This window comes from Limulus polyphemus, unplaced genomic scaffold (genome assembly GCF_000517525.1).
Source record: "Limulus polyphemus unplaced genomic scaffold, Limulus_polyphemus-2.1.2 Scaffold589, whole genome shotgun sequence".
Taxonomy (NCBI): domain Eukaryota; kingdom Metazoa; phylum Arthropoda; class Merostomata; order Xiphosura; family Limulidae; genus Limulus; species Limulus polyphemus.
This window is the reverse complement of record NW_013666199.1, coordinates 304,610-326,899: the sequence shown is the minus strand read 5'-3', so window position 1 is coordinate 326,899 and position 22,290 is coordinate 304,610. Positions and strand designations below refer to the sequence as shown.

Genomic DNA, 22,290 nt, shown 5'->3' with positions numbered 1-22,290 from the left:
CCTGTTCCACATCTCTTTTAAAGATGTGTATCATTTACTGGAAAAAACTCGAAATTAAACGTGAGTTTACGGTAATTTATTTAAAATACAATTACAATTTCTCATAAAATTATATTTTAGAATTACCAATACAAAACCCGTGAAAGTACGCTGCGTTTAACTGACGTCTTGTTTAAACTAACTTTGAATTACGGGTGCTTTTTAATGACAAAAATATACTTTGCGGTAAGAACTTACATTACGAGAAGGAACTTTTATTATTCATACACATGAAAAGTACATTTTCACATAACTTCCCTGCCGATAACATACATCTCCACTGACTAACATATAACCTAAGTCTAAGATTAAAAACAAACGTTCAGTTTAAATACACAAGTGATGATATTAAAAAGACACATGAAAACGTGTTCATTAGCAAGCTTGAAATTTGTTCATCAGCCATCACTGTAACAACATTACCTTTATATTAAACAGATGACCACTCCTACTGAGAAACAGAGTTGAATTTACACGTTTTGTTATATTTATGTGGTGAAAATGTCTTGAATAACGAATTGATGATATAAAGATGATCCCTGGTTTTCTGTACATGAAGGACTTGTTCTCGCTCAGTTCATCTAGTTATCTTGCTGGATGACTTAAGTGTCACCATATGTTCCACGTATGTAGTAGAATATTAATTCAAAACATTCAAATTTTTTATTAAATTCTTACTTATAAAATATTGCTTCTGAAACCTCTGAGCAACGCCAAATATTTGGTGACGGACATCATGAATGCTCATAAAATTATTCAGCGCAAAAGAACGTGACAAGGCTTACAGATGTCTATTTTTAAACGCTCATCTTGAATACCAAATTTAAAAGACAAAGAAACAATATAACTAAGTTTGCAACTTATTTCTAATTATTACACTTCTAAGGAAAACACAGTTATTAATTTCTTATCGGGAAAATTCAATTTTTTCTTATTATCTGATGCTTAATAATCAAATAATATGTGTCATACTAAGTATCTATTCGTGGACGAAAGAAAGGAACTAGAAAATGAAACTAAATGCATATTAATAGATGGACTTTATGAGAATCCTTTTACCGAGAAAATAATCGACAAAATAAACCTTCACAGCCATTAAAATAAAAATTAAGCTTTTAGTTGAAGAATCGCGAACAACTTCAAATTTTATGAAACGTCACAAGAAAAAATACAAAAAATTTCAAAAATTTACTATGACATGAAAAGTGATTGCTCATAGCCTCTTTTAATCGTAAGTTAGTTAATTCAAACACAAACACTTCGGCGTTAAAAGCTAATGTCGAAACATAGAAACCTTCAAATAAAACCACGAGAAAATAATTTTGATTTAGCCGTACAATCAAGATACATGAGAACAGCATAAAGGTAAAAATGCTCGTGCTTTTCAACGGAAAAATTGTCTGTATGATATCAACATTGTATTCGCTAACAAAATATTTTTCTTTTAACATGCCAGCTGATGATAATTGCACATAGTTTTGTAGCCTCCATGTTTGATTGTTAAAAAAAGTTACGAGGACTTCTGTCACCTTGAAAAGCAGAATGTATAGCTAATATATATATATGCATCTCATTCACGATGTCACTATAGGTAGTTGTATCTTGTATTTCTTATCTTCTCCAGTCAAAGAACCTTTGTTGTAGTGGTGTGTGTACTGTCCTTTTGTTTTCTTTCTTGGTACACCACTCTTTACTCTCATGCCTGGAAAGTGATATTCGTCTTATGAATTGATAAGACCTAAATCTGTCTGATGCTTCTATAAAGGAAACTGGAATATCCCAGACCTGCTGGATGTACGTGTTTTTTTGTCGAAGAAACTAGCACACGTTCAAGTAATCACATATTTTCTGAGAATGAAGAAGCTATAAATGACATTCAAACATTGATAATGAAGAAACTATAAATGACATTTATCGATTGAAACACATCGATTTTTTTGCAAGACGGTTCCCACGGGACAAATGCAGCCAGGCTTGCAGCGCCGTCTACAGGGCTTGTTTCGTTTATAATTTCTACACGTCAGTTTGCATGCTGAGCCACATGAAGTAAAAACAGCTCCTTTCGGACAGTGAGCATCTGAAAATAAATAATTAGTTTTGTTCCTATTTTTTTATCATTTAAAGTTTTCTAAATCTTATTCAAAAGCAATGTTCCAATAACTAGTAATTCTAAAACTAACATTATAGACGTCAATAGCAGTAATAACACAAGCCTGCGAATTTAAATTCATATAATATATCATAATATAATTCAGCTACGCAGATTTCGAAAATAATATTAATTTTTTCTATCAAGTAAGGAATTTTTACAAATCGGGAAGAAAAAAACTCCTACTTAGATCAAATTATTATTTCGTTTACCACAATAAACATTATTATTATTATGTTTGTTAACAAAAATAGAAACAAACTGAACAAAAGAGAAGAATATTGATGTCAAACAAATATTCATCCCCATTCATCCCGATTTTTTGTGTGAAATCTACGTCTTTTAGTCTCAAAACTACGTGTTGTGGTCTTTCTTTTATGTATTGCATTATGACGATTAGTAAAAAATCTGTACGTGATGGAGAAAAATAGATATCATTTTCGGATTTAGCGTACAGGAATTATAGTAGAACATGTAAAAATGACAAGACAATAAAACCATCGCAGGGCCGTGTAATTATTAAATAATGTTTTGGATATATTAAACATATCTTCCTCACTGCTACTGCATATTCCAGAATAGTAGCATTAGATCTCACTCCACGGTTAATTATTTTATATGTTATACATATAATTAGATTATGGAAGATTTCCTGTAACATAGCATATCAGCTGTTATAAGACTAGTCGTTCAACAACAGTCAAGTACACGACAAAACAATTAAAATAAACCTTTCTTCCAAATATATACAGTAAGCAAGTCTTCATCTGGACTTTCAATGCTAAAAACTTCTATTTTTACTTTCAGTATTACCTATAAGCTGTTCCAGTCCAGAAATTAGCCTACGAAACGTTTTTTAAAATAATTTTATCCTTTTTAACACATACATCCTGACTTCTTCAATTCAAATTGTGAAAGAGTACTCGAATTCAGGGGTAAATGTGAGGGAACGCCATTCTCATTGTTAAAATAAGGATCAATATCGTTCCTTATGTTAACAAATCATATGCATATGGGTATATTTTACTGATCGCATAACCTCAGTGGAGACTCATGTGTATAACTACAGTCGTACTGATTCTCAGTGTGTGTGAAATAGTACCTTCATCAATCAATGGTAACATTGGTTTTTAAATCGCTGTCAATGTTTCTTTTATGCAAATTTACTGTTAAATCTTAATTTTGATCTAATTAGTGACTGATCATAAATGTAAATAATGTCACATATTTTATTACGTGAGAGTGCCAGCATAGTGTACACTTCTTTCATCATATTTATGGAGCTCCCTTTGTTAAGTATCCACAATTCGAGAACAGTGTGGAAATTCAAGATTATACCATTCGCATATTGGATAGAAAATAGTAGGCCGAAGAAAGTTTAAAACAGAACGATATATACTGGATAAAATTTTCCTATCTTGAAGATTTTTGACACTAATTTGATGTTTTAAATACCTTTATATAAAAATGATAAAACCTTATTTTTGCTACTCAATGAAAAGTGCATCGCAAGTCAAGCATGAATAGAAGTAATAGCACATTCACTCTAAGGGTTTGTAAAAAAATGCTTCATGTTACAATATGTATAACTTTTTTGTAGAAATTACATAGTTGAATGCCGAATTCACCTAACATAGACTCAATAAACAACACTATTTTAAATTGATCAAAGAATTTGTTCCTTACTTTCACATCCCGTGTCTTTCCGCCAATCCAACACAGTTCCTGCCCTCTCACATTCTCTGGCATAAGCTTGGAGAGCTTCACAGTAACATTTATCTGTCAAAGGGCACTCACACATGTCGATGAGGCAAGACCTAAATGATAAATGTTGCAGTGTTACATAAACTAAACAGTATTGTTATTAACGAACTCAATAAGCCGTGGGGATTTTTTTTTATTCGTCTCTGCTAGTTCACCCAGAAGGTGAAACAAACACAGAGGTGTAGGAGGCAAATTAAAAGTAAGGAGGTATGGGGTAAGGCTTATTTGATCGGTTGGGGTCCAGGTCTCGTCTGGGGGGCCCTGGAAGTTGCTGGGTTCTGGATTAAATTTTATGCATTTTCCCGCTTTTCCTGCGAGTAATTTTCCTAATTTTGATGCATTTTTATTCGGACAGATTGAAAAGTATGGGCGCCCCTCCCCCCGCTTCCTGCGTTACTGGAATAGCAGTAGTAGTAACATTCTACGAAGGTTACAAAGGAACTGGATTAGTAGACCTTACTGCTCTCGATATTTTCTGTAACAATCCTAATATCGGCTGTAATCGCTGATCTCCAACTATGAACATATTTAATAATATATTAAATATTTACAGATATTCTGTTAAATTTCATGCATTTGTATATCTTGACAGTGGTAGTCGCAATTTTTTTTCTCTTTTGACTGCCTCTTCTTCTCCGGCACAGAGAAGCAGTTGTGTATTTCGGTAGGGGAAGAGGCCAATGAAATAAGCAGTAGTCTTTTCGGGTAGAGAGAAAAACAGAGGTAAACTTTCCCGAGTAAACAAAGATAAAACGTGACCGCATTTACTAAACCCATCTGATATTTCGTATAATTTTGATATATTCCCATCAAAAATGCTTTCCCGTAGCTCAGCGGTTAGATTGAAGGCTTATAACACTGGAATTTGGGATTCGATCTACCGTGATGGCCCAGTATGGATAGTCTGTTGTGTAGCCTTGTGTTAAAACAAACGATTGTTTTTTTTGTAGTTAAGCACAAAGCTACACAAAGGGCTATGTGTGCTCTGCTGTGCCACTGGGGAGGGGGGGGGGCAAAACAAACGAATAAAGTAAATGAAAAGTTATTTAACTCCCTCAATAACTGAAAAAAAAGGACTTAACAATTTTTTCATTATGAAACAATTAAAAGCAGAAACTTCAAAATCATAGGTCTCCCGCTGGGACAGCGGTAAGTCTACGGCTTTACAATGCTAAAATCAAGGGTTCGATTCCCCTCGGTGGACGCAGCAGATACTTCGATGTGGCTTTGCTATAAGAAAAAACCCACAAAATCATAGATTAAAATATATCAATATGACTGAATATGGGCGGGATTGATAAATATTTTAAATGGAAAAGGTAAGATTTTTCTTATATTTGTTTGCTTTTTTAAGTGTCATACAGTTATATTTTTATACGGTAACCATTGAACGGAAATGGTGATGTAGGTGTAGGTGATGTCAGTGAAACATAATTAATGATGATCATCGAGTAATTTCCACCTTAGTCAATCAGTATTAAAAATATTTTTTGTTAAGCGTAGCAGGTAGCAAAAAGTTCATCAAGATCAGCTAAAAACCTTTTAATTTTATAACCCAGCCACAACCTGTTTGGAAATCAACAAAACGTACCCATAAGCTGTCTGGAAATCAACAACATCTACCCATAAGCTGTCTGGAAATCAACAACATCTACCCATAAGCTGTCTGGATATCAACAACATCTACCCATAAGCTGTCTGGATATCAACAACATCCGGGTAGATGTTGTTGATATCCAGACAGCTTATGGGTAATAAGGTGTCTGGAAATCAACAACATCATAAGCTGTCTGGATGTTTCTCAGAATTGCCGATCCGATTTTCAGTAGATTTTTTTTTTAATTTGCCGGTTTTAAAATATAATCGCTTTAAATTTTGTACATATATCTCATTTAATTTATTTTTACAACAGAAGGTATTAGTAATATTCTTAACCCTGATTATTCTAAAGGAAATATCTAAATTGACCTTGATAATTTTCTGAATATAAATTCCTTGGGATAAAGTGAAAGACTGAGATTAAAAATATCAGGATTAGACAACTATTTTCTCACAGTTTTAAGGGAGATCTCTCTTTCAGTTTTGGTAAGTCAGTGACAGTGGCCTTATGATTGGAGAGCCGCTAGATACGTGAGCCTCTCTCTTTCAGTTTTGGTAAGTCAGTGACAGTGGCCTGATGATTGAAGAGCTGCTAGATTTACTTCTATTTTCACAAGGGGTGATAAGAGTTGCCCTGGAAAGTATAGGCCAGTTAGTCTTATTTCTATGATGGAAAAGGTTCCAGATAGCCTGATGAAAAAACTTAACAAAATCGTTTAGTGAAATATGATATTATAGATGAAAACCTTCATGGCTTCACCAAAGGGAATTTTTTTTTCTTATTAACTTGTTACATTGTTTCGAAGTTGTTATTTCTTAAATGGAGAATGGAAATGGTGTGGACTTGATGTACTTAGATTTTCAAATAGCTTTGGATAAGGTACTACACAAAAGAACAGATAAGAGAAAAACAACGGTAAGGGTTGAGGAAGGACTAATTAAGTGGATTGTAGGATGGTTGGATGGGAGAAAGAAAAAAAAAATATTACTATTAATGGAGTTCAGCCAAATTGGACCATTGTTACTGGTCCAATATTTGGATTCAGTGCTTGGATCTTTGATTTTTCTTAATTACATCAATAATACTGGTAGGGACATAATTGTTAAATTTTTTGATGATATTAAACTCTTCTGTATTTCGATCTGTATTATAGATGTTGAGGTATTACAGAAAGTTGAACAGAAATTTGGCAAATGACCTTTAACTATAGTTAGTGCAAGGTAACGAACCTAGCTTATGATAATTTGTATCGCATGTTCAATGTAGATGGAAATCTCGGCATAGTGGTGGATGAACCATTCAAGCCGTTGAAGCAGTGCTCTGTTGTTAATAACAAAGTTACAAAGCTAATAAGAATTATAGATGTATAAGTTACCCCTGTATACAGATCACTAGTTAGGCATCACTTGGAATACTGCGGAATATTTTGGTCTCCTTATCTAAGAAAGGATATTAACTAATTGGAAATGGTTCGGAGTAGGGCTACTATATTGAAGTTTACAAGATTATCCGGGGGAATGGTAGGATAAAGTCTCTGGATTCTTCTATTAAAGACAATATAACGAGAGAACATACATTTAAGATTTGGAAGAAACAGGATGAGCTCCAGTTTTATTTTGCTAACAAGGTGATTGTTTTATGAAATGAGTTGCTTGTCAAAAGAAGTTACAAGAGTTTACAAGAGAAAAGGGGTTCCAGTTTTTAATTTTTAAAGGAAGTGCCCTGCTATATAAAACTTGGTTATTGTCAAGTATACAAAGTATAACACTCATTGTAGTTGTTGTACCTGACGATTCCAGGTTAACCTAGGGAAATATTGTAACCCTAAATATTATACTATGTATATTCAACGATGAATAAGTTTTATGTTATGTTATAGCTACACGATATGTATAAAGATAATTATTTTATTTCGATGCGGACTTCGTCTAGAACTCGAGTGTACTTTATAGTTATTTTTGGTTTTATTTACATTTCTTTATCTCGTTGATCAATTAACTAGTTTTTCATAAAAGAAAATTAGCTGTGGCGGACGTAAATACTGGTTTGTCGTGTAATATGTTTTTTTCTTGTCTATTATTTGAATATTTTAAATATTTTTGTATTTTAAGAATTAGTTTGAAGTTAAAGAATATAAAACTTTCCTTATGATTTTTTTTCTTTTTTAATAAAATTTTATTACTAAATACAAATGACACGTTTGTTTTACGTTTGTATGCGAGTAATCAATATCATAAAATAACAAATTTTCAGTAAATTACATTTTAGAAGCCCCCCAGTGGCACAGCGGTGTGTCTGTGGACTTACAACGCTAGAAACCGGGTTTCGATACCCGTGGTGGGCAGAGCACAGATAGTCCATTGCATAGCTTTGTGCTTAACTTCAAACAATAACAACAACAAATTTTAGAAACATTAATAAAGAGAGTCGTAACAGATTGTCGGTATTTTCTGTGGTCTAATTTAAAAGTTTATTTCGTTTTCTTTAACGTACTAGTTTTGTTTGTTATTGTGACAGTTTATAAAAAGCTTGTAAAATAATTTAATAAGCATTGTAAGTTATGGTTTACGGTTTTAATGTACTATTTTCATTAAATCTCTCACAACCGCCTGGGTGCAATTTTACTTCTTTAAGTTTAAATTGTTATTATCTTTTAAATGCTAAATGTCTGAGAACTACATTAATCCATGGATAAACTACCCTTCTTCCGCTATTACTGCACCTGATATTGTTGTTATCTGCAAGTCTATTAAATCATACTTGAAAGATTCTATGATTATGTTATAATTGCGTGCTCCCCTGTGGTTCAGCGGTAAATCTGAAGGCTTATAACGCTAAAAATTAGGTTTCGATAGCCGCGATGGGCAGAGTACAGATATCGTATTGCGTAGATTTGCGTTTAACAATATCAAAAACAAATTAAACCTGTACTCAAATATATATTGGGTCAGATTTTAAAAATAATATTATATATGTTTTTCCTGTCATACCTCCCTTTCAACCATCACATATCTTAAGTAGCTGAAAAACGAAACTGGTATTCATTTTATTCCATACCAGGAGTGGCAACCTTACAATTTTTTGTTACTGAAATACAGACAAACTGACACTGTATTTATTTATTTTTTTGACTGACATTATCAAAAACATTTTTCGACATTTATTGGTTTATTGACAGTGTTAAAATGTGACTTTGTTCTGATTGTCCGTAAATTTACTGTTGGATGGCAACCATGTTCCATAACAAAGACGTACTGGCCAAGTAGCCAGACGCAGCAGCTGTGGATTTTCGGTTGAACGGACTGTTTAACGTCCTTGTATACTAAATGGCTTACGAAAAGCAAGCAGAAAGGAAGGATGTGCTTTAGATATGACAGCCTTATGCAATGGAAACTATGCTGCAGAGCTATTGTTGAGGTGCATGGTCTTTAGATAAGGAATGATAGGACATGGGCTGTAACAACGCGGTGAGGCTCCAAAATCATTTTAACATGTCTTCAACCTCTGTGCATTTAGTCACATGAACGGCTTTTGTTTTAATATACATAAACTTGTCAATGAAGTATTGATTTTAAATTATCTTTGCATTTTGCTTTCATACGTGTATCTATTTTTCATTTAACAAATTAAACCTTTCGTGAGGTTTTTCTTTTCTTTTTACATGCATCGCTTTCACCATAATATTTCTTTGTTAAACACAAAAACACTAACATTTCATAGGAAACACACACGACTGACTTTTGTCAGAATCAAACGACGAGAAGGTGCAAAGGGCTTTAAACTTTTCCCCCTCTCGTTAGATTATTTCACTGTCCAGAAGGTCTTGGACTTCTAGGTCTTTTGAAATGAACAGTTAGCTAAGACATTTTAAAATAGACTAATGGAAATGTAATGTTCTCCAGTTTACTAAGTTTATTTACTTAAGTTTTTTTCTTCATAAATAAGCAATAAATACAGTTCTTGTAAGTATAATAGATACTACATTCTTATTTATTAGAAACATATTAAAATAAAAGTTAATTTCTTACATTTGGCCGGCTGACTTAAAACCACATTTCTTACAGACTAATGACAAACTTGACCTTTTTACTATTAGCGAGAGGATTTGGATCCCAGTTGGTGCACTTATTTCAAAAATTTTTTCTGTTCTTCTTCAGGAGTAAAAAAAATGGTGAAGGTTAAAGAGTGTGGCTGGTTCGTTACATGTTGCGAGACTCGGGGGCGGCGCGTATAAACCGTCCTTAAGGGGGTATTATTTTCACCAACTCAAAAATATTATACAGTATATGTGGAGAGAGAGACAGAAAGACCGAAAGAATGAGTATTTGAGTCACTGAAGAGAGTTTATTCATTTAGGAGTACGAACTGATTGTGTAAAATTGGGCAGTAATTAAGGAGTAATACAGCAGGAAGAAAAAGAATAAACGTAGCATTTCCTTTTGCATAAAATGCCTGTGTATGTGTGTGTGTACGTGTTTTTCAGCAAGATTTCTCAAAACGGCTGAATGGTTTTGGACGAAAGCTGGTATACATTTGGACTATGATCCAACTTAGAAGTGTTTAGTTTTTAGAGTGTCAAGGTCACGAAAAACAAAACAAAAAACTATCTGTTAACATGGAGACCGATTTTTCACACTATTTTTGCTCTATAACTCATTCAAAAATGATCAAATTTTGATTAAAGTTCGTGGACATATGTTGAAAATTATTCCTCATCATCCTTCCAAAAATTGTCCGTGTCCGTTGATAACGACAGACACATTTTCGTATTTTTTGAGGGCCGAATACGAGCAACGCTAAGTGCCCCTCTAGTTGAACTTGAAATAGTCATTGTGGATTACTTACTGGTAATAAGGTGTTGGGTCGACGAGAGCTTGACATTGGAGGAAAACAGGAGCAACTTTCAAAACGTTACATTCTCGGACTCCTCGGATTTGAGAATCCGAACTATGTTCGCATGATGATCTCCTTGCTTTTGCTGTGATAAGCGGCTTACATCGACCTCTTCGCCCTCTCTAAATTGAAAGAAAAATACGGGTAAGAAAACTACAGTATTTAATTTATCAATACACGTATTTATAAAATTAAATCTACATCAAAATATTTTTATAGGAAGAAACCAATTATACATATATAAATATATACACTTTAGTACATATATAAATATATATACTTTAGTATATATATAAATATATATATTTTAGTACATATATAAATATATACACTTTAGTACATATATAAATATATATACTTTAGTACATATATAAATATATATACTTTAGTATATATATAAATATATACACTTTAGTACATATATAAATATATACACTTTAGTACATATATAAATATATACACTTTAGTACATATATAAATATATATACTTTAGTACATATATAAATATATATATTTTAGTACATATATAAATATATAAAATTAAGTTATTCCAAAAAAGGTAGAATCAACATGAAAGTTACCATCAGAAAAACAAAACAAAAACAATAACCTAAACGGGAAGTGGACTTTTGTTCGTCAGGAGTAAGTGGCATATATTCGTAAAGACGGCAATTTATATTTTTTTCATCTTGAGTTTTAAGCAACTATACAAATAACTGTCAACTACTGTAACTGATAAGTAGTTTGGGTTTTAACTTCTTTATTACTGAATATAAAACTAACGAAGACAGAGCTATATTCTCTGTGTATTTTTAAACTGACTTGAAGACAGACCTACATTCTCTGTGTATTTTTAAACTGACTTGAAGACAGATCTATATTCGCAGTGTATTTTTAAATTGACTTGAAGACAGAACTATATTCTCTGTGTATTTTTAAACTGACTTGAAGACAGATCCTAATTCTCTGTGTATTTTTAAATTGACTTGAAGACAGATCTATATTCGCTGTGTATTTTTAAACTGACTTGAAGACATCTATATTCTCCGTGTATTTTTAAACTGACTTGAAGACAGATCTATATTCTCCGTGTATTTCTAAACTGACTTGAAGACAGATCTATATTCTCTGTGTATTTTTAAACTGACTTGAAGATAGATCTACATTCTCTGTGTATTTTTAAACTGACTTGAAGACAGATCTATATTCTCCGTGTATTTTTCAACTGACTTGAAGACAGATCTATATTCTCTGTGTATTTTTAAACTGACTTGAAGACAGATCTATATTCTCTGTTTATTTTTAAATTGACTTGAAGACAGATCTATATTCTCTGTGTATTTTTAAATTGACTTGAAGACAGATCTATATTCTGTGTATTTTTAATTTGACTTGCACAGGGAAATTGCTATAACCTGAAAGATCTAGTTACATACGTAATTCGGTTCTTCTAAGTAAAACTTTTAAATACTAATGTTTTTCTGTTCGAACGCCATACTATGGTTATGCCACTAAATTCACAAAGTATACTTCTGAAAAAAAAAAACATCACAAAAGTTTCTTGCACCCAACAACTGGACAAAAAATAATAACAAAATAAAGGCAGCAACTGTACATTAAGAATAACAGAATTACGAACATTTCACAGACGATGGAACGTTGAAAGCTTCCCCCCCTAAAAAACAAACTAATACCTGTACTTATATTTTTAGAGGGGGGAGGGGAACAATTTAGAGCTATTTAATCAGTCAACAGATACCCTTATTTTAGCGTCTTGTACAATGCAGACGTACACATTATTATTGTTATTAGTTACTATTGTTTTTTATTGTTTTGAAGTATTAGTATTGTAGGATCATTCAAATTTTAACAAGGTTTTTCGAGTAAGCCGCCATAATGCTTTATTTTTTGTATAAGTAAGTCGAAAGCCCTTGGAACAAAATATATTTATAATTCAAATGAATATGGCAGCTGTTCAAGTGTTTTAACTTACGATTACTTTTATATTCTCAAAATTCTTATGTCAAAAGGTTTTAATGATTGGCTTCGTTTTCATTCTTACCTCTTGTCTGTAAAGTAGGCGTTAGTTTTATATTCAAAAACTTGATATGAAAAAAGAAAATAATTTAAGACAGTCATTAAAACAGTGTAAATAAGTTATGAAAAGTGTGTCCAAAAATAGTATTCAAGTCAATCCTTACTTGCCAGAAATTACCGAAGATGTCAACATCTGACACGATTTCCCTTTTCTAGTAATAAAGTCGTCTTGGGGATCGTCATTGTAGTTTCCACACAGTCCACACATGTGGTTTTTAAACTCGGGTGGTATAGAGACCTCTACAAAACTGCCACCATCCCACATTATCTTCATTCCTATAAGAATTAGGAAAAAAACAAAACAATTTTTGTCACATTTCAGATTACAGAGGATTACTTATGTTTTTCTTGAGGGATTGTATATCTTAACACAATGAGCATCCCAGCAGATGCGAACAGTGGCGCCATCAACAAACTTGTTTAGTAATTAAATATTTGTTTCACGGAGAATTTCTTGACCATTCAACAGTGCAATATCTCCAAGGCAAAAATTATGGCTGGATACGTTATGAGAACTCTTTCCGAAGAAGGTTTGTTTGTTCGTTTGTTTTGAAGTTATGCACAAAGCTACACAATGGGCTATCTGTACTCTGCCCACCATGGGTATCGAAACCCGGTTTCTAGCATTGTAATTCCGCAGACATACCGCTAGGCCACTGGGGGGCTCCGAAGAAGGACATAGCATTTCGAAAAAGGAAGCCTCCAACATGCATAATGGAAGAAAAAGAACCAGCTCAAGTTTAGAACAGCAACGACCCCCAGGATCACACCCAAACCAGATCCAGAGCAACGCCATGATTTATAAAAATGAAAGCTATAATTATGAAAGAAAACCGTAAAAAGTCATTATGATAAATCAGGACATCTTTCCTAGCACCTTTAAAAATACACTAAAAACCATAGAAAGTCAACCACGGTTATCACGAGGAAGATGGTTGAAGAAACTTGAATCACAAAAATTTCATTCCTACATAATCTCCTGATACAGCTCCATCTGACTTTTGTTACTTTGGTCTCTTAAACACTGCCTAGGAAGCCGGAGTCCATGAAAAAAAAAATACGAAGATGTATGATCTAATGTTGACCTTGTCGTCTTTCGCAGAAGTTGGATTCAGTGGAACCTGCGATTTTGGGCGATAGTGCGAAATAACTGACACTAGAATGAATAGCAACGGCGATGAAGGAAGTAGTTCCAAGGGAAAGCGAATCCTGGAACATCCTTCTCATACACAACGATTACCCTCAGTAATTTAGTGTTTGGAAATTCGCCATTACCACTGTCAGTCACTTGATTATCCTAGCGACTAATTAAACTAATTCCAGATGAGCCATTCGAATTGTTTATATACCGGACTAAAAATAGATAACAAAAGAAACACCAATCCAACAAGGATTAAGTTTTAATCTTAAAACAGCCAGATATGTTATGTTCAGAACTGCATTTCTTTTATTAAAGTTTATTAAGATGTTTTCATCAAAGCATTTCTTCGGTTGTTCTTTCAAAACTTGTTACATTGAGGTAATATTTGCTGAAAGGCGTCTGTAGGAATGTGATTATAATTTAACCTGCATTTTTATCTTTCTAGCTGCAATAAACTAGCTTTACAACCAGACCGCGTAAGCGAGCTCTTTAATCTTTGATTGGAGAATTAAGACAAAGCACACAGATTCATAGATAACTTTTCATTCATATGAAAATATAAAGTCAGAAACAACCAGAAAACATAAGGCTTTCTAGCTTTTGTTTGTTTGTTGTTAAGCACAAAGTTACACAATGTGCTATATCGAAACCCGATTTTTAGCCTCATAAATCTTCAGAGTTTTCGCAGAGCCACTGGAGACAGTTTTCTAGCAGCGGAGTAGTTACTACACATGGAAATCACTTTGGATAACATTTTATTTACAAAAATGAGAAAAGAATAGTTTGTATCAATCACCATTACTTAAAATCAATGAAATGGAACGCAGCTCTGAGAGTATACACAAGAATCTTCCACTTCTGGTGGCTAGGGTGCTCGACTCGCAATCTGAGGATCGCGGGTTCGAATCCCTGTCACCGAACATGCTTATCCTTTCTGCATTATGATGTGACGGTCAGTCCCACTATTCGCTTTCTGCCGTGGGGGTATTATGATGTAACGGTCAATCCCACTATTCGTTGGTAAAAGAGTAGCCCAAGAGTTGGCGGTGGGTGGTGATGATTAACTGCCTTCCCTCTAGTCTATGAATACTAAATTAGGGACAGCTAGCGCAGATACTCCTCTTGTAGCTTTGCGCGAAATTCAAACCAAACGCTAAGGACTCCTAGTCTTAGCTATATACAATACTATGTATTCTATTTAGCCTAAAAAGTCATTATATCTGTCTACAGATTCGTTGCAAATCTATTCAACTTAAATTATAACCAAATTCAGACATTTTGTAGTCTAGTAAGAAAAGCATCAACGAAAACATTTTCTTATTTTTAAATATAATGAGAAATTATGTTGCTGTTCTAGGCGTAACGACTCCTATAACATTTTGAGTAATGGCGAGAACCGTTGCGACAAAAGTCGAAAACAAAATATAAGAGACAATAGATCAGAGTTAATTACTCTCAACGCTAACCTAGTATCGAAATTGAATTATTTTACCCCACAGGTGAGCTGATCAACAGTTACAAAGCTTCTACCCCCCACCCCACCTCCTAAGAACGAAGATCAGGGAAGTAGCACATAAAAATTAACATTTGCTGGTAAACTGAACCCGAATTAACCAAAATGGAGGTTACAGATGAGAAAACATATAAGCTGTAGCTGTACTTAGGCATAAAAGTAAAGTTTAATCCACAAATGATACAAAGTGCAAGTTTAGTACTTTGAGATTAGCAGTGATTAGGTAAATTTCAACCTCCCCTGGGAACAAGTTGGTTATGTTTAGAAACTAATATGTTATTACTGGATGTGGCATAGAGTTATTAGAGAACAGCATATAAACGAACACATTAGCATACACTGACACAAAGCATGAAATATACGTAAAGTACGAAATATATATCGGGCATGTAAATAAGTGAGTCCACGGTGACACTTCTTCAATCCAATTTTTCATACGCTGTATTTATTATCTTAGCATAATACAACCATACGCACAAAAGTAAAGCCTTTAAGGGTATATAATTCTGAATTAACACTTAAACTTTTTTTACACAGATTAACGCATGTCAAAGAAAACAATAATACATACATACAAAAAATTCCCACCAGTGCCATAACGGGAATTCTGCGGACTTATAATGCTAAAAATCGGGTTTCAATACCCGTGGTGGGCACAGCACAGATAGCCCTTTGTGTAGCTTTGGGCTTAACTACAAACAAATACAACCACACACACACACAAAACATTTATTTAAGACCAAATAATATTATTCTTAATTGTTTCTCTATGTTAAAGGAGTAGTTTCAGTAAAAGAAAGACAATTTAAACTACACATCTTTAATAATGTGTTTCAATATATTAAAGTGCCACAAGTATAAAATCGTCGATATCTGAAATCCACGTATTAACATTTTCAATCAGAAAATAACATCAGCCTTACCCAGGTTAGTTCTAGTCACCATACTGTAACCTTCCTGGATTATCGAGAAGGAACCCAGTTTAACATATGGTAGGTTGACCTTTTTTTTGTTGATCTTCACTTTCATAAATCGAGCCATTCGGATCTTGTTTTGACCTAGCTAAACAGTTATGAATACTCTAGGTTTATACACAACACCTTGGGTTCTGTGAATTAAACAAATCACATTGAAAACCAGTTATGGTTTGATCGTGCAGAATAGATTAATGAATGACATAAATTCAACTTGTTAATTATGTTTTACACTAGTGTGTGAAAAACAATCATAAATTAAAATGGACTTTATTACTCATTTCAACATGCCAACAGAAAGTAAAATAATTTTAAACTTGGACTTGGAAACTACTTACTTTTATTTTCACAACTTTTGTCCAAGAGAACGTCTTTGAGTGTCGGGGGTCGTTGATGACTTGGATAGCAAAGCTTTTATTTCCATTGCAATCTTTAGCTAGAAGATATTTACAGGAACCTTGAAAGTTGAAGATGCGTCCATCAAAGGTCCGGTAATGGGGATCACCGAACACAGAACACACGGCATCGTCTAAAGAATGAATAAGAATATTTCACTCATCCATGTTAGGCTTAGATTTTTACCGTAAGATTTATTCAGTCTTGTGATTTTTGCCATTAAAGCCTCTTCACGTCCCGATGACCGTAAAGTCATAGATTCATTAATAAAGCTAAATCCAACTAAAACACCATGAGCGAACTTTGATTTTTTATAAACTTGTTATAATTTAATATAGACGAACAAGTAAAATAAAGATATCTACATTATTGTTCAGAAGTCTTACTTACTTGCTTCCAGTCATCCAATAGTAAAACATAACAATGAAGCTTCTTTTAAGCCTTTAAGTAAACAACAACTAGCATCTATCTGTACTAGAGCTGAATCTCTTACAGATTACGTATGACTAGAGTTTTCGAGTTTTCAGGTGGCCAACGTTTCGTTTTCTCTGTTGAGAGCTGTTATCAGACATGGACCTTAATACGGTGGCTTTTGACCTTGTCCACCTCGAAACGCCTTCTAGAAGTGGACCTTCGTACGGTGGCTTTAACCTCGTCCACCTCGAAACGCCTTCTAGAAGTGGACCTTCGTGTGGTGGCTTTAACCTTGTCCACCTCGAAATGCTTTCTAGAAATGGACCTTAGTACGTAGCTTTAACCTTGTCCACTTCATAACGCTGGCTAGATGCAGCCCGTAGCAAATTCGTCAATAATAGATCATAAGATTCGAATTCTTTTTGAAATTCAAGCAATATAATTTACTACATAAATGGTTGCATTTAGATTTTCTGAGAGAGCGAGAAGAAATAGCCTATAAAAATATTTTTAAAGAAAATTACTAAACATTTTTGCTGATTGAAAAATATGAAAAAGTTTAGAGCAAGTTAAAGTTTTATGGTTGAGAGTTATTAAAATCTTATTGATTATTCTGATCAGTGAATGTGCATTTTTTACAGCAGATGATATTTTCTGATTAATAGTTTCACTTGTTTTACAGTTGATCATCTTTCCTGATTAGTTTGGTTTACTGCTCATTACCTTTCCCGATTAGTGGATAAATATGTTTTATTGCAGACTACCTTTCCTGATTAGTGGATAAACATGTTTTACTGCAGACTACCTTTCCTGATTGGTGGATAAACGTTTTACTGCCAACTACCTTTCCTGATTAGTGAAAAACATGTTTTACTGCCAACTACCTTTCCTAATTAGTGAATAAACATGTTTTACTGCCAACTACCTTTCCTGATTAGTGGATAAACATGTTTTACTGCAGACTACCGATGGAATGACACTAATTGTTCTAGCGCTTTGGAATGGTTGTTCTTTCGTCATAATTATTTTTGCTTTTGATGAAGACTGAGAACTTCAATTTATTTATCGCTATAATAACAGTTAAGCGATCTATGTTGCTAGGTTACTAAAACCAAATCCCGTGACAGATCGCCATATTTTATACTGCATGTTACAAAACTCGTCAACAAATTTTGTTTATTATTCTTACCTTCTACGCACGTTGGACAGCATTCTCCAGGTAGTATTTTCAGTTTGTGCCGCTTGGGGCAGGACTGATGAGAGCACTCCACTACTTCGCACACTATTTGACCGTCGCGACAAGAACAAGACGTACAGCGATCCTTCTTCCAGGTTTCTTTGTCCTATTTTTATTTAATTATTTATTCCAAGAAAATGGTTTCGATTAGTGAGCTTTTAAGCACCTGTTTCAAATGTATACTAATAATGTTGTGCTTAACGTAAAAATATTCTCGTAACCAAGTTACTGCACGTTGATAAATCTATATTGACTTTTGATCAAAGCAAGCTATCAACATAAATCATAACTAAAAATCAACTTAACAATGAGTATAGATAATATAGACGCACGGTAGTGACCCCAGCCAAGTTAGAAGGATGGATTAATCCTGCCATTACTCTATAAATACGAAAAAATGGGGAACTTGGCCCCATTTTTATATTAATGTTGCCGCTTGTTCCAGTTGTAATAAAAAAAAAGCGGGACATGAATTCCCCAGTTTAGTACTGTTTAACTTACCCACTTTTGTTTTACATTACATCTTTACAAGGTTTGCCGTTTTACATAATTTTGCTTCTTTTTTTTACTTTTTTTTTGGGGGGAGGAGGGGGTATAACACCTTCTTATGACTGCCTCCTTTATTCTGACTTGGCTGTTTACGTACATGCAAAATGTTTTGATCAGATTAAATATAGTGTTCTTGAGTTCTTACTTATAAAGATTAGAATGCATTGTTTAATCAGTTGGGTACTCTTGCTGTTATTGATATTTTCGGCCGTAAACCCAATAATATCTCGAAATTCGGCCATCTCAGGAGATTCAGATTAGCCCTAAATCCACATACTAATATAAAAATACAAAACAATCTTTATAATAAAATATAAAAACTTAAAATTAATAATCATAGATATCTTAAACATTCAAACCAATCCTCTCTAAGGAACGTAGCATTAAAGATTTGTTTGTTTGGAATTAAGCACAAAGCTACACAATGGGCTATTTGTGCTCTGCCAATCACGAATATCGAAACCAGGTTTATAGCGATGTAAGTCCACATACATACCACTGTGCCACTGGATGGCTAACATTAAAGAAATAATAGAGTATACTTTACTTACAGAACACGTAAAATAGTGGCTTGTTTCATGCACTATCGACATTAGAAAGAATTGTTCTTTCAGTGTTGGAGACTAATTCTTATGAAAGCTAATTAACTGAACGCTCTATCTGTATGTTTATCTTACAGTAATATTAATATTGGCTTTTGAAATAACTTTATATTACAATGACTTTGTATTTTCTCACAAATTAATTACGTGGATACGTAGCACACGTAGAGCCAACAAATTAAAAAGCCCAAAATCTATAGGATGTGAATAAGACACTTTTGTTTAACATAAATATAGTTCTGAAGTTACTCATTTTTACAGGAATTTTTTATTCAGTTCTCTTTCTTTCTGTAATGAATTGTTTCATATAAGTATGAACCAATAATACGCATGCTAAGCATTATCTCTACACTTACATATAAGGACCTAAGATAAGAACACAAAACATATTATTAAGGCACCTATAGGAGAATCAATAATACGAACATAAGACATGTTATCCGGGAATGTATAGGAGAATCAATAGTACGAACACAAAACATATTATTAAGGCATGTATAGGAGAATCAACAATACGAATACGAAACAGGTTCTCCGAGCATGTATAGAAGAATCAATAATCGGAACAAGAAATATGTTATCCGTGCATGTATAGAATAACCGGTAATACGAACACGAGACATGTTATCCAAACATGTATAGAATAACCGGTAATACAAACACGAGACATGTTATCCGGATATGTATAGAAGAATCAACAATACGAACACAAGACATGTTATCCAAACATGTATAGAAGAATCAACAATACGAACACAAGACATGTTATCCAAACATGTATAGAAGAATCAACAATACGAATACGAAACAGGTTCTCCGAGCATGTATAGAAGAATCAACAATACGAACACGAGACATATTATCTAAACATGTATAGAAAAATCAATAATACGAACACGAGACATGTTATCCGGGCATGTATAAAAGAATCAACAATACGAACACAAGACATATTATGTAAACATGTATAGAAAAATCAATAATACGAACACGAGACATGTTATCCAAACATGTATAGAAGAATCAACAATACGAACACGAGACATGTTATCCGGGCATGTATAAAAGAATCAATAATACGAACACGAGACGTATTATCGAAACATGTATAGAAGAATCAACAATACGAACACGAGACATGTTATCCAAACATGTATAGAAGAATCAACAATACGAACACGAGACATGTTATCCGGGCATGTATAGAAGAATCAATAATACGAACACAAGACATATTATCCAAACATATATAGAAAAAATCAATAATACGAACACAAGACATATTATACAAGCATGTATAGAAAAATTAGTAATAAGAACACAATACATGTTATCCAAGCATGTATGAAACAATCAATAATACAGTCACGAGACACGTCATCAGGCATTTACGCATGTTGGATAGGTTGTATATGAGAATCAGTGCGTGTATGTTTGGACCAATAATTCAAACATGTAAAAAAATAAAACTTTATTTTACATGCATAACGTCACCTTTCGCGTAGCTCAGCTATAGCATGTCTGTATTTGTTTCGTAGCTCAGCTATAGCATGCCTGTATTTGTTTCGTAGCTCAGCTATAGCATGCCTCTATTGGTTTCGTAGCTCAGCTTTAGCATGCCTGTATTTGTTTCGTAGCTCAGCTATAGCATGCCTGTATTTGTTTCGTAGCTCAGCTATAGCATGCCTGTATTTGTTTCGTAGCTCAGCTTTAGCATGCCTGTATTTGTTTCGTAGCTCAGATTCATCATGTCTGTATTTGTTTCATAGCTCAGATTCAGCATGTCTGTATTGGTTTCGTAGCTCAGCTTCAGCATGCCTATATTCGTTTCGGAGCTCAGATTCAGCATGTCTGTATTTGTTTCATAGCTCAGATTCAGCATGCCTCTATTGGTTTCGTAGCTCAGATTCAGCATGTCTGTATTGGTTTCGTAGCTCAGCTTCAGCATGCCTCTATTGGTTTTGGAGCTCAGATTCAGCATGCCTGTATTTGTTTTCTTACCTGGTATACTCGACCATTGACCATGCAAACGGCTTTACTCTCCTCCGGCTCTCGACACCTGTAGCAACACTGGTCAGGCAAAAGTTCTTGGAATTCTGGAGGACAATGGACAGGAGGGCATACTGTCCTTTGGCAAATTGTGGTGGCATTCTGTAGGAATAAAGAAAAAACAAGTGCAAGGATGATTTACCAATAGATTTTTTGAGGGTTTATTCTGAATACTTGTATTAATTAAATTGAAAGAACTATCAGGGTAAGTGTACGATTTTTGTTAGGACTATCTATTTTTTTTTTATAATATGAAACATTGCCTTGAGCGAATACAGCAGCATTGTTTTTAAATCGGTCAAAAAGTTTAACAATATTTTTGTATCTAATTATTAGCGTTTTAACATATTGATTATGTTACTTTGTATGACTTCAAAGCTATGTTCCAAGGACATAGATATACTGATAACTTTTAAGAAATATGTTATAACGATGAAACTCATGCCCTCTTTTTTTAGTGAGTCGGATCTACAATTCCAAATAATTAACCTTGAGGATTTACCTTATAAATCCTAGTACGCCTTGTTACGCATATATAAGTACATAATTTAAACGAATAGAAAAATATCCTGACTTATAAAATAAAATGTCAAGATGTTTGGAACGTTTTAGTTTATATAAACCAACTACTGCAAGAAACATAAGTTGAATCTGTTTCATCCGAAACATGTAAGGTTCTAAATGTACAATTACAAATGCTACTCACGTCACAAGTGCAGTGGGTGCAATAGTCCAGTGCTATCTTTTGCTTATTTCTGATCGAAGTCATTCCGACCAAACAGCGACCATTGAAGTCGTATATTTTCCGATTTCCTAAAAAACAAACAAACATAAAGATAAATCTGGGGTATATTAGGTCGCCAAGAAATTAAT

The 22,290-nt window shown here is 33.6% G+C and overlaps 1 protein-coding gene across 2 annotated transcripts in view; it reads right to left on the bottom strand.

Moving 5' to 3' along the window:
* Positions 1 to 276: 276 nt before the first annotated feature.
* The window catches only part of LOC106459301 (BMP-binding endothelial regulator protein-like), a 128,381-nt gene continuing 106,367 nt past the window's right edge, over positions 277 to 22,290 (bottom strand). The window contains exons 8-16 of one of the 2 annotated variants that reach the window (XM_022385758.1): positions 22,124 to 22,230; positions 21,370 to 21,519; positions 18,170 to 18,323; positions 16,509 to 16,699; positions 16,120 to 16,258; positions 12,647 to 12,818; positions 10,398 to 10,567; positions 3,875 to 4,005; positions 277 to 2,116 (exon numbers count right to left, since the gene is read on the bottom strand). In XM_022385758.1, the coding sequence (XP_022241466.1) occupies positions 10,456 to 10,567; positions 12,647 to 12,818; positions 16,120 to 16,258; positions 16,509 to 16,699; positions 18,170 to 18,323; positions 21,370 to 21,519; positions 22,124 to 22,230 (1,025 nt within the window). In that variant the 3' untranslated portion in view covers positions 277 to 2,116; positions 3,875 to 4,005; positions 10,398 to 10,455. Of the gene's footprint in view, positions 2,117 to 3,874; positions 4,006 to 10,397; positions 10,568 to 12,646; positions 12,819 to 16,119; positions 16,305 to 16,508; positions 16,700 to 18,169; positions 18,324 to 21,369; positions 21,520 to 22,123; positions 22,231 to 22,290 lie in introns of those variants that run through there. The other variant, XM_022385759.1, reaches the window with a different exon arrangement.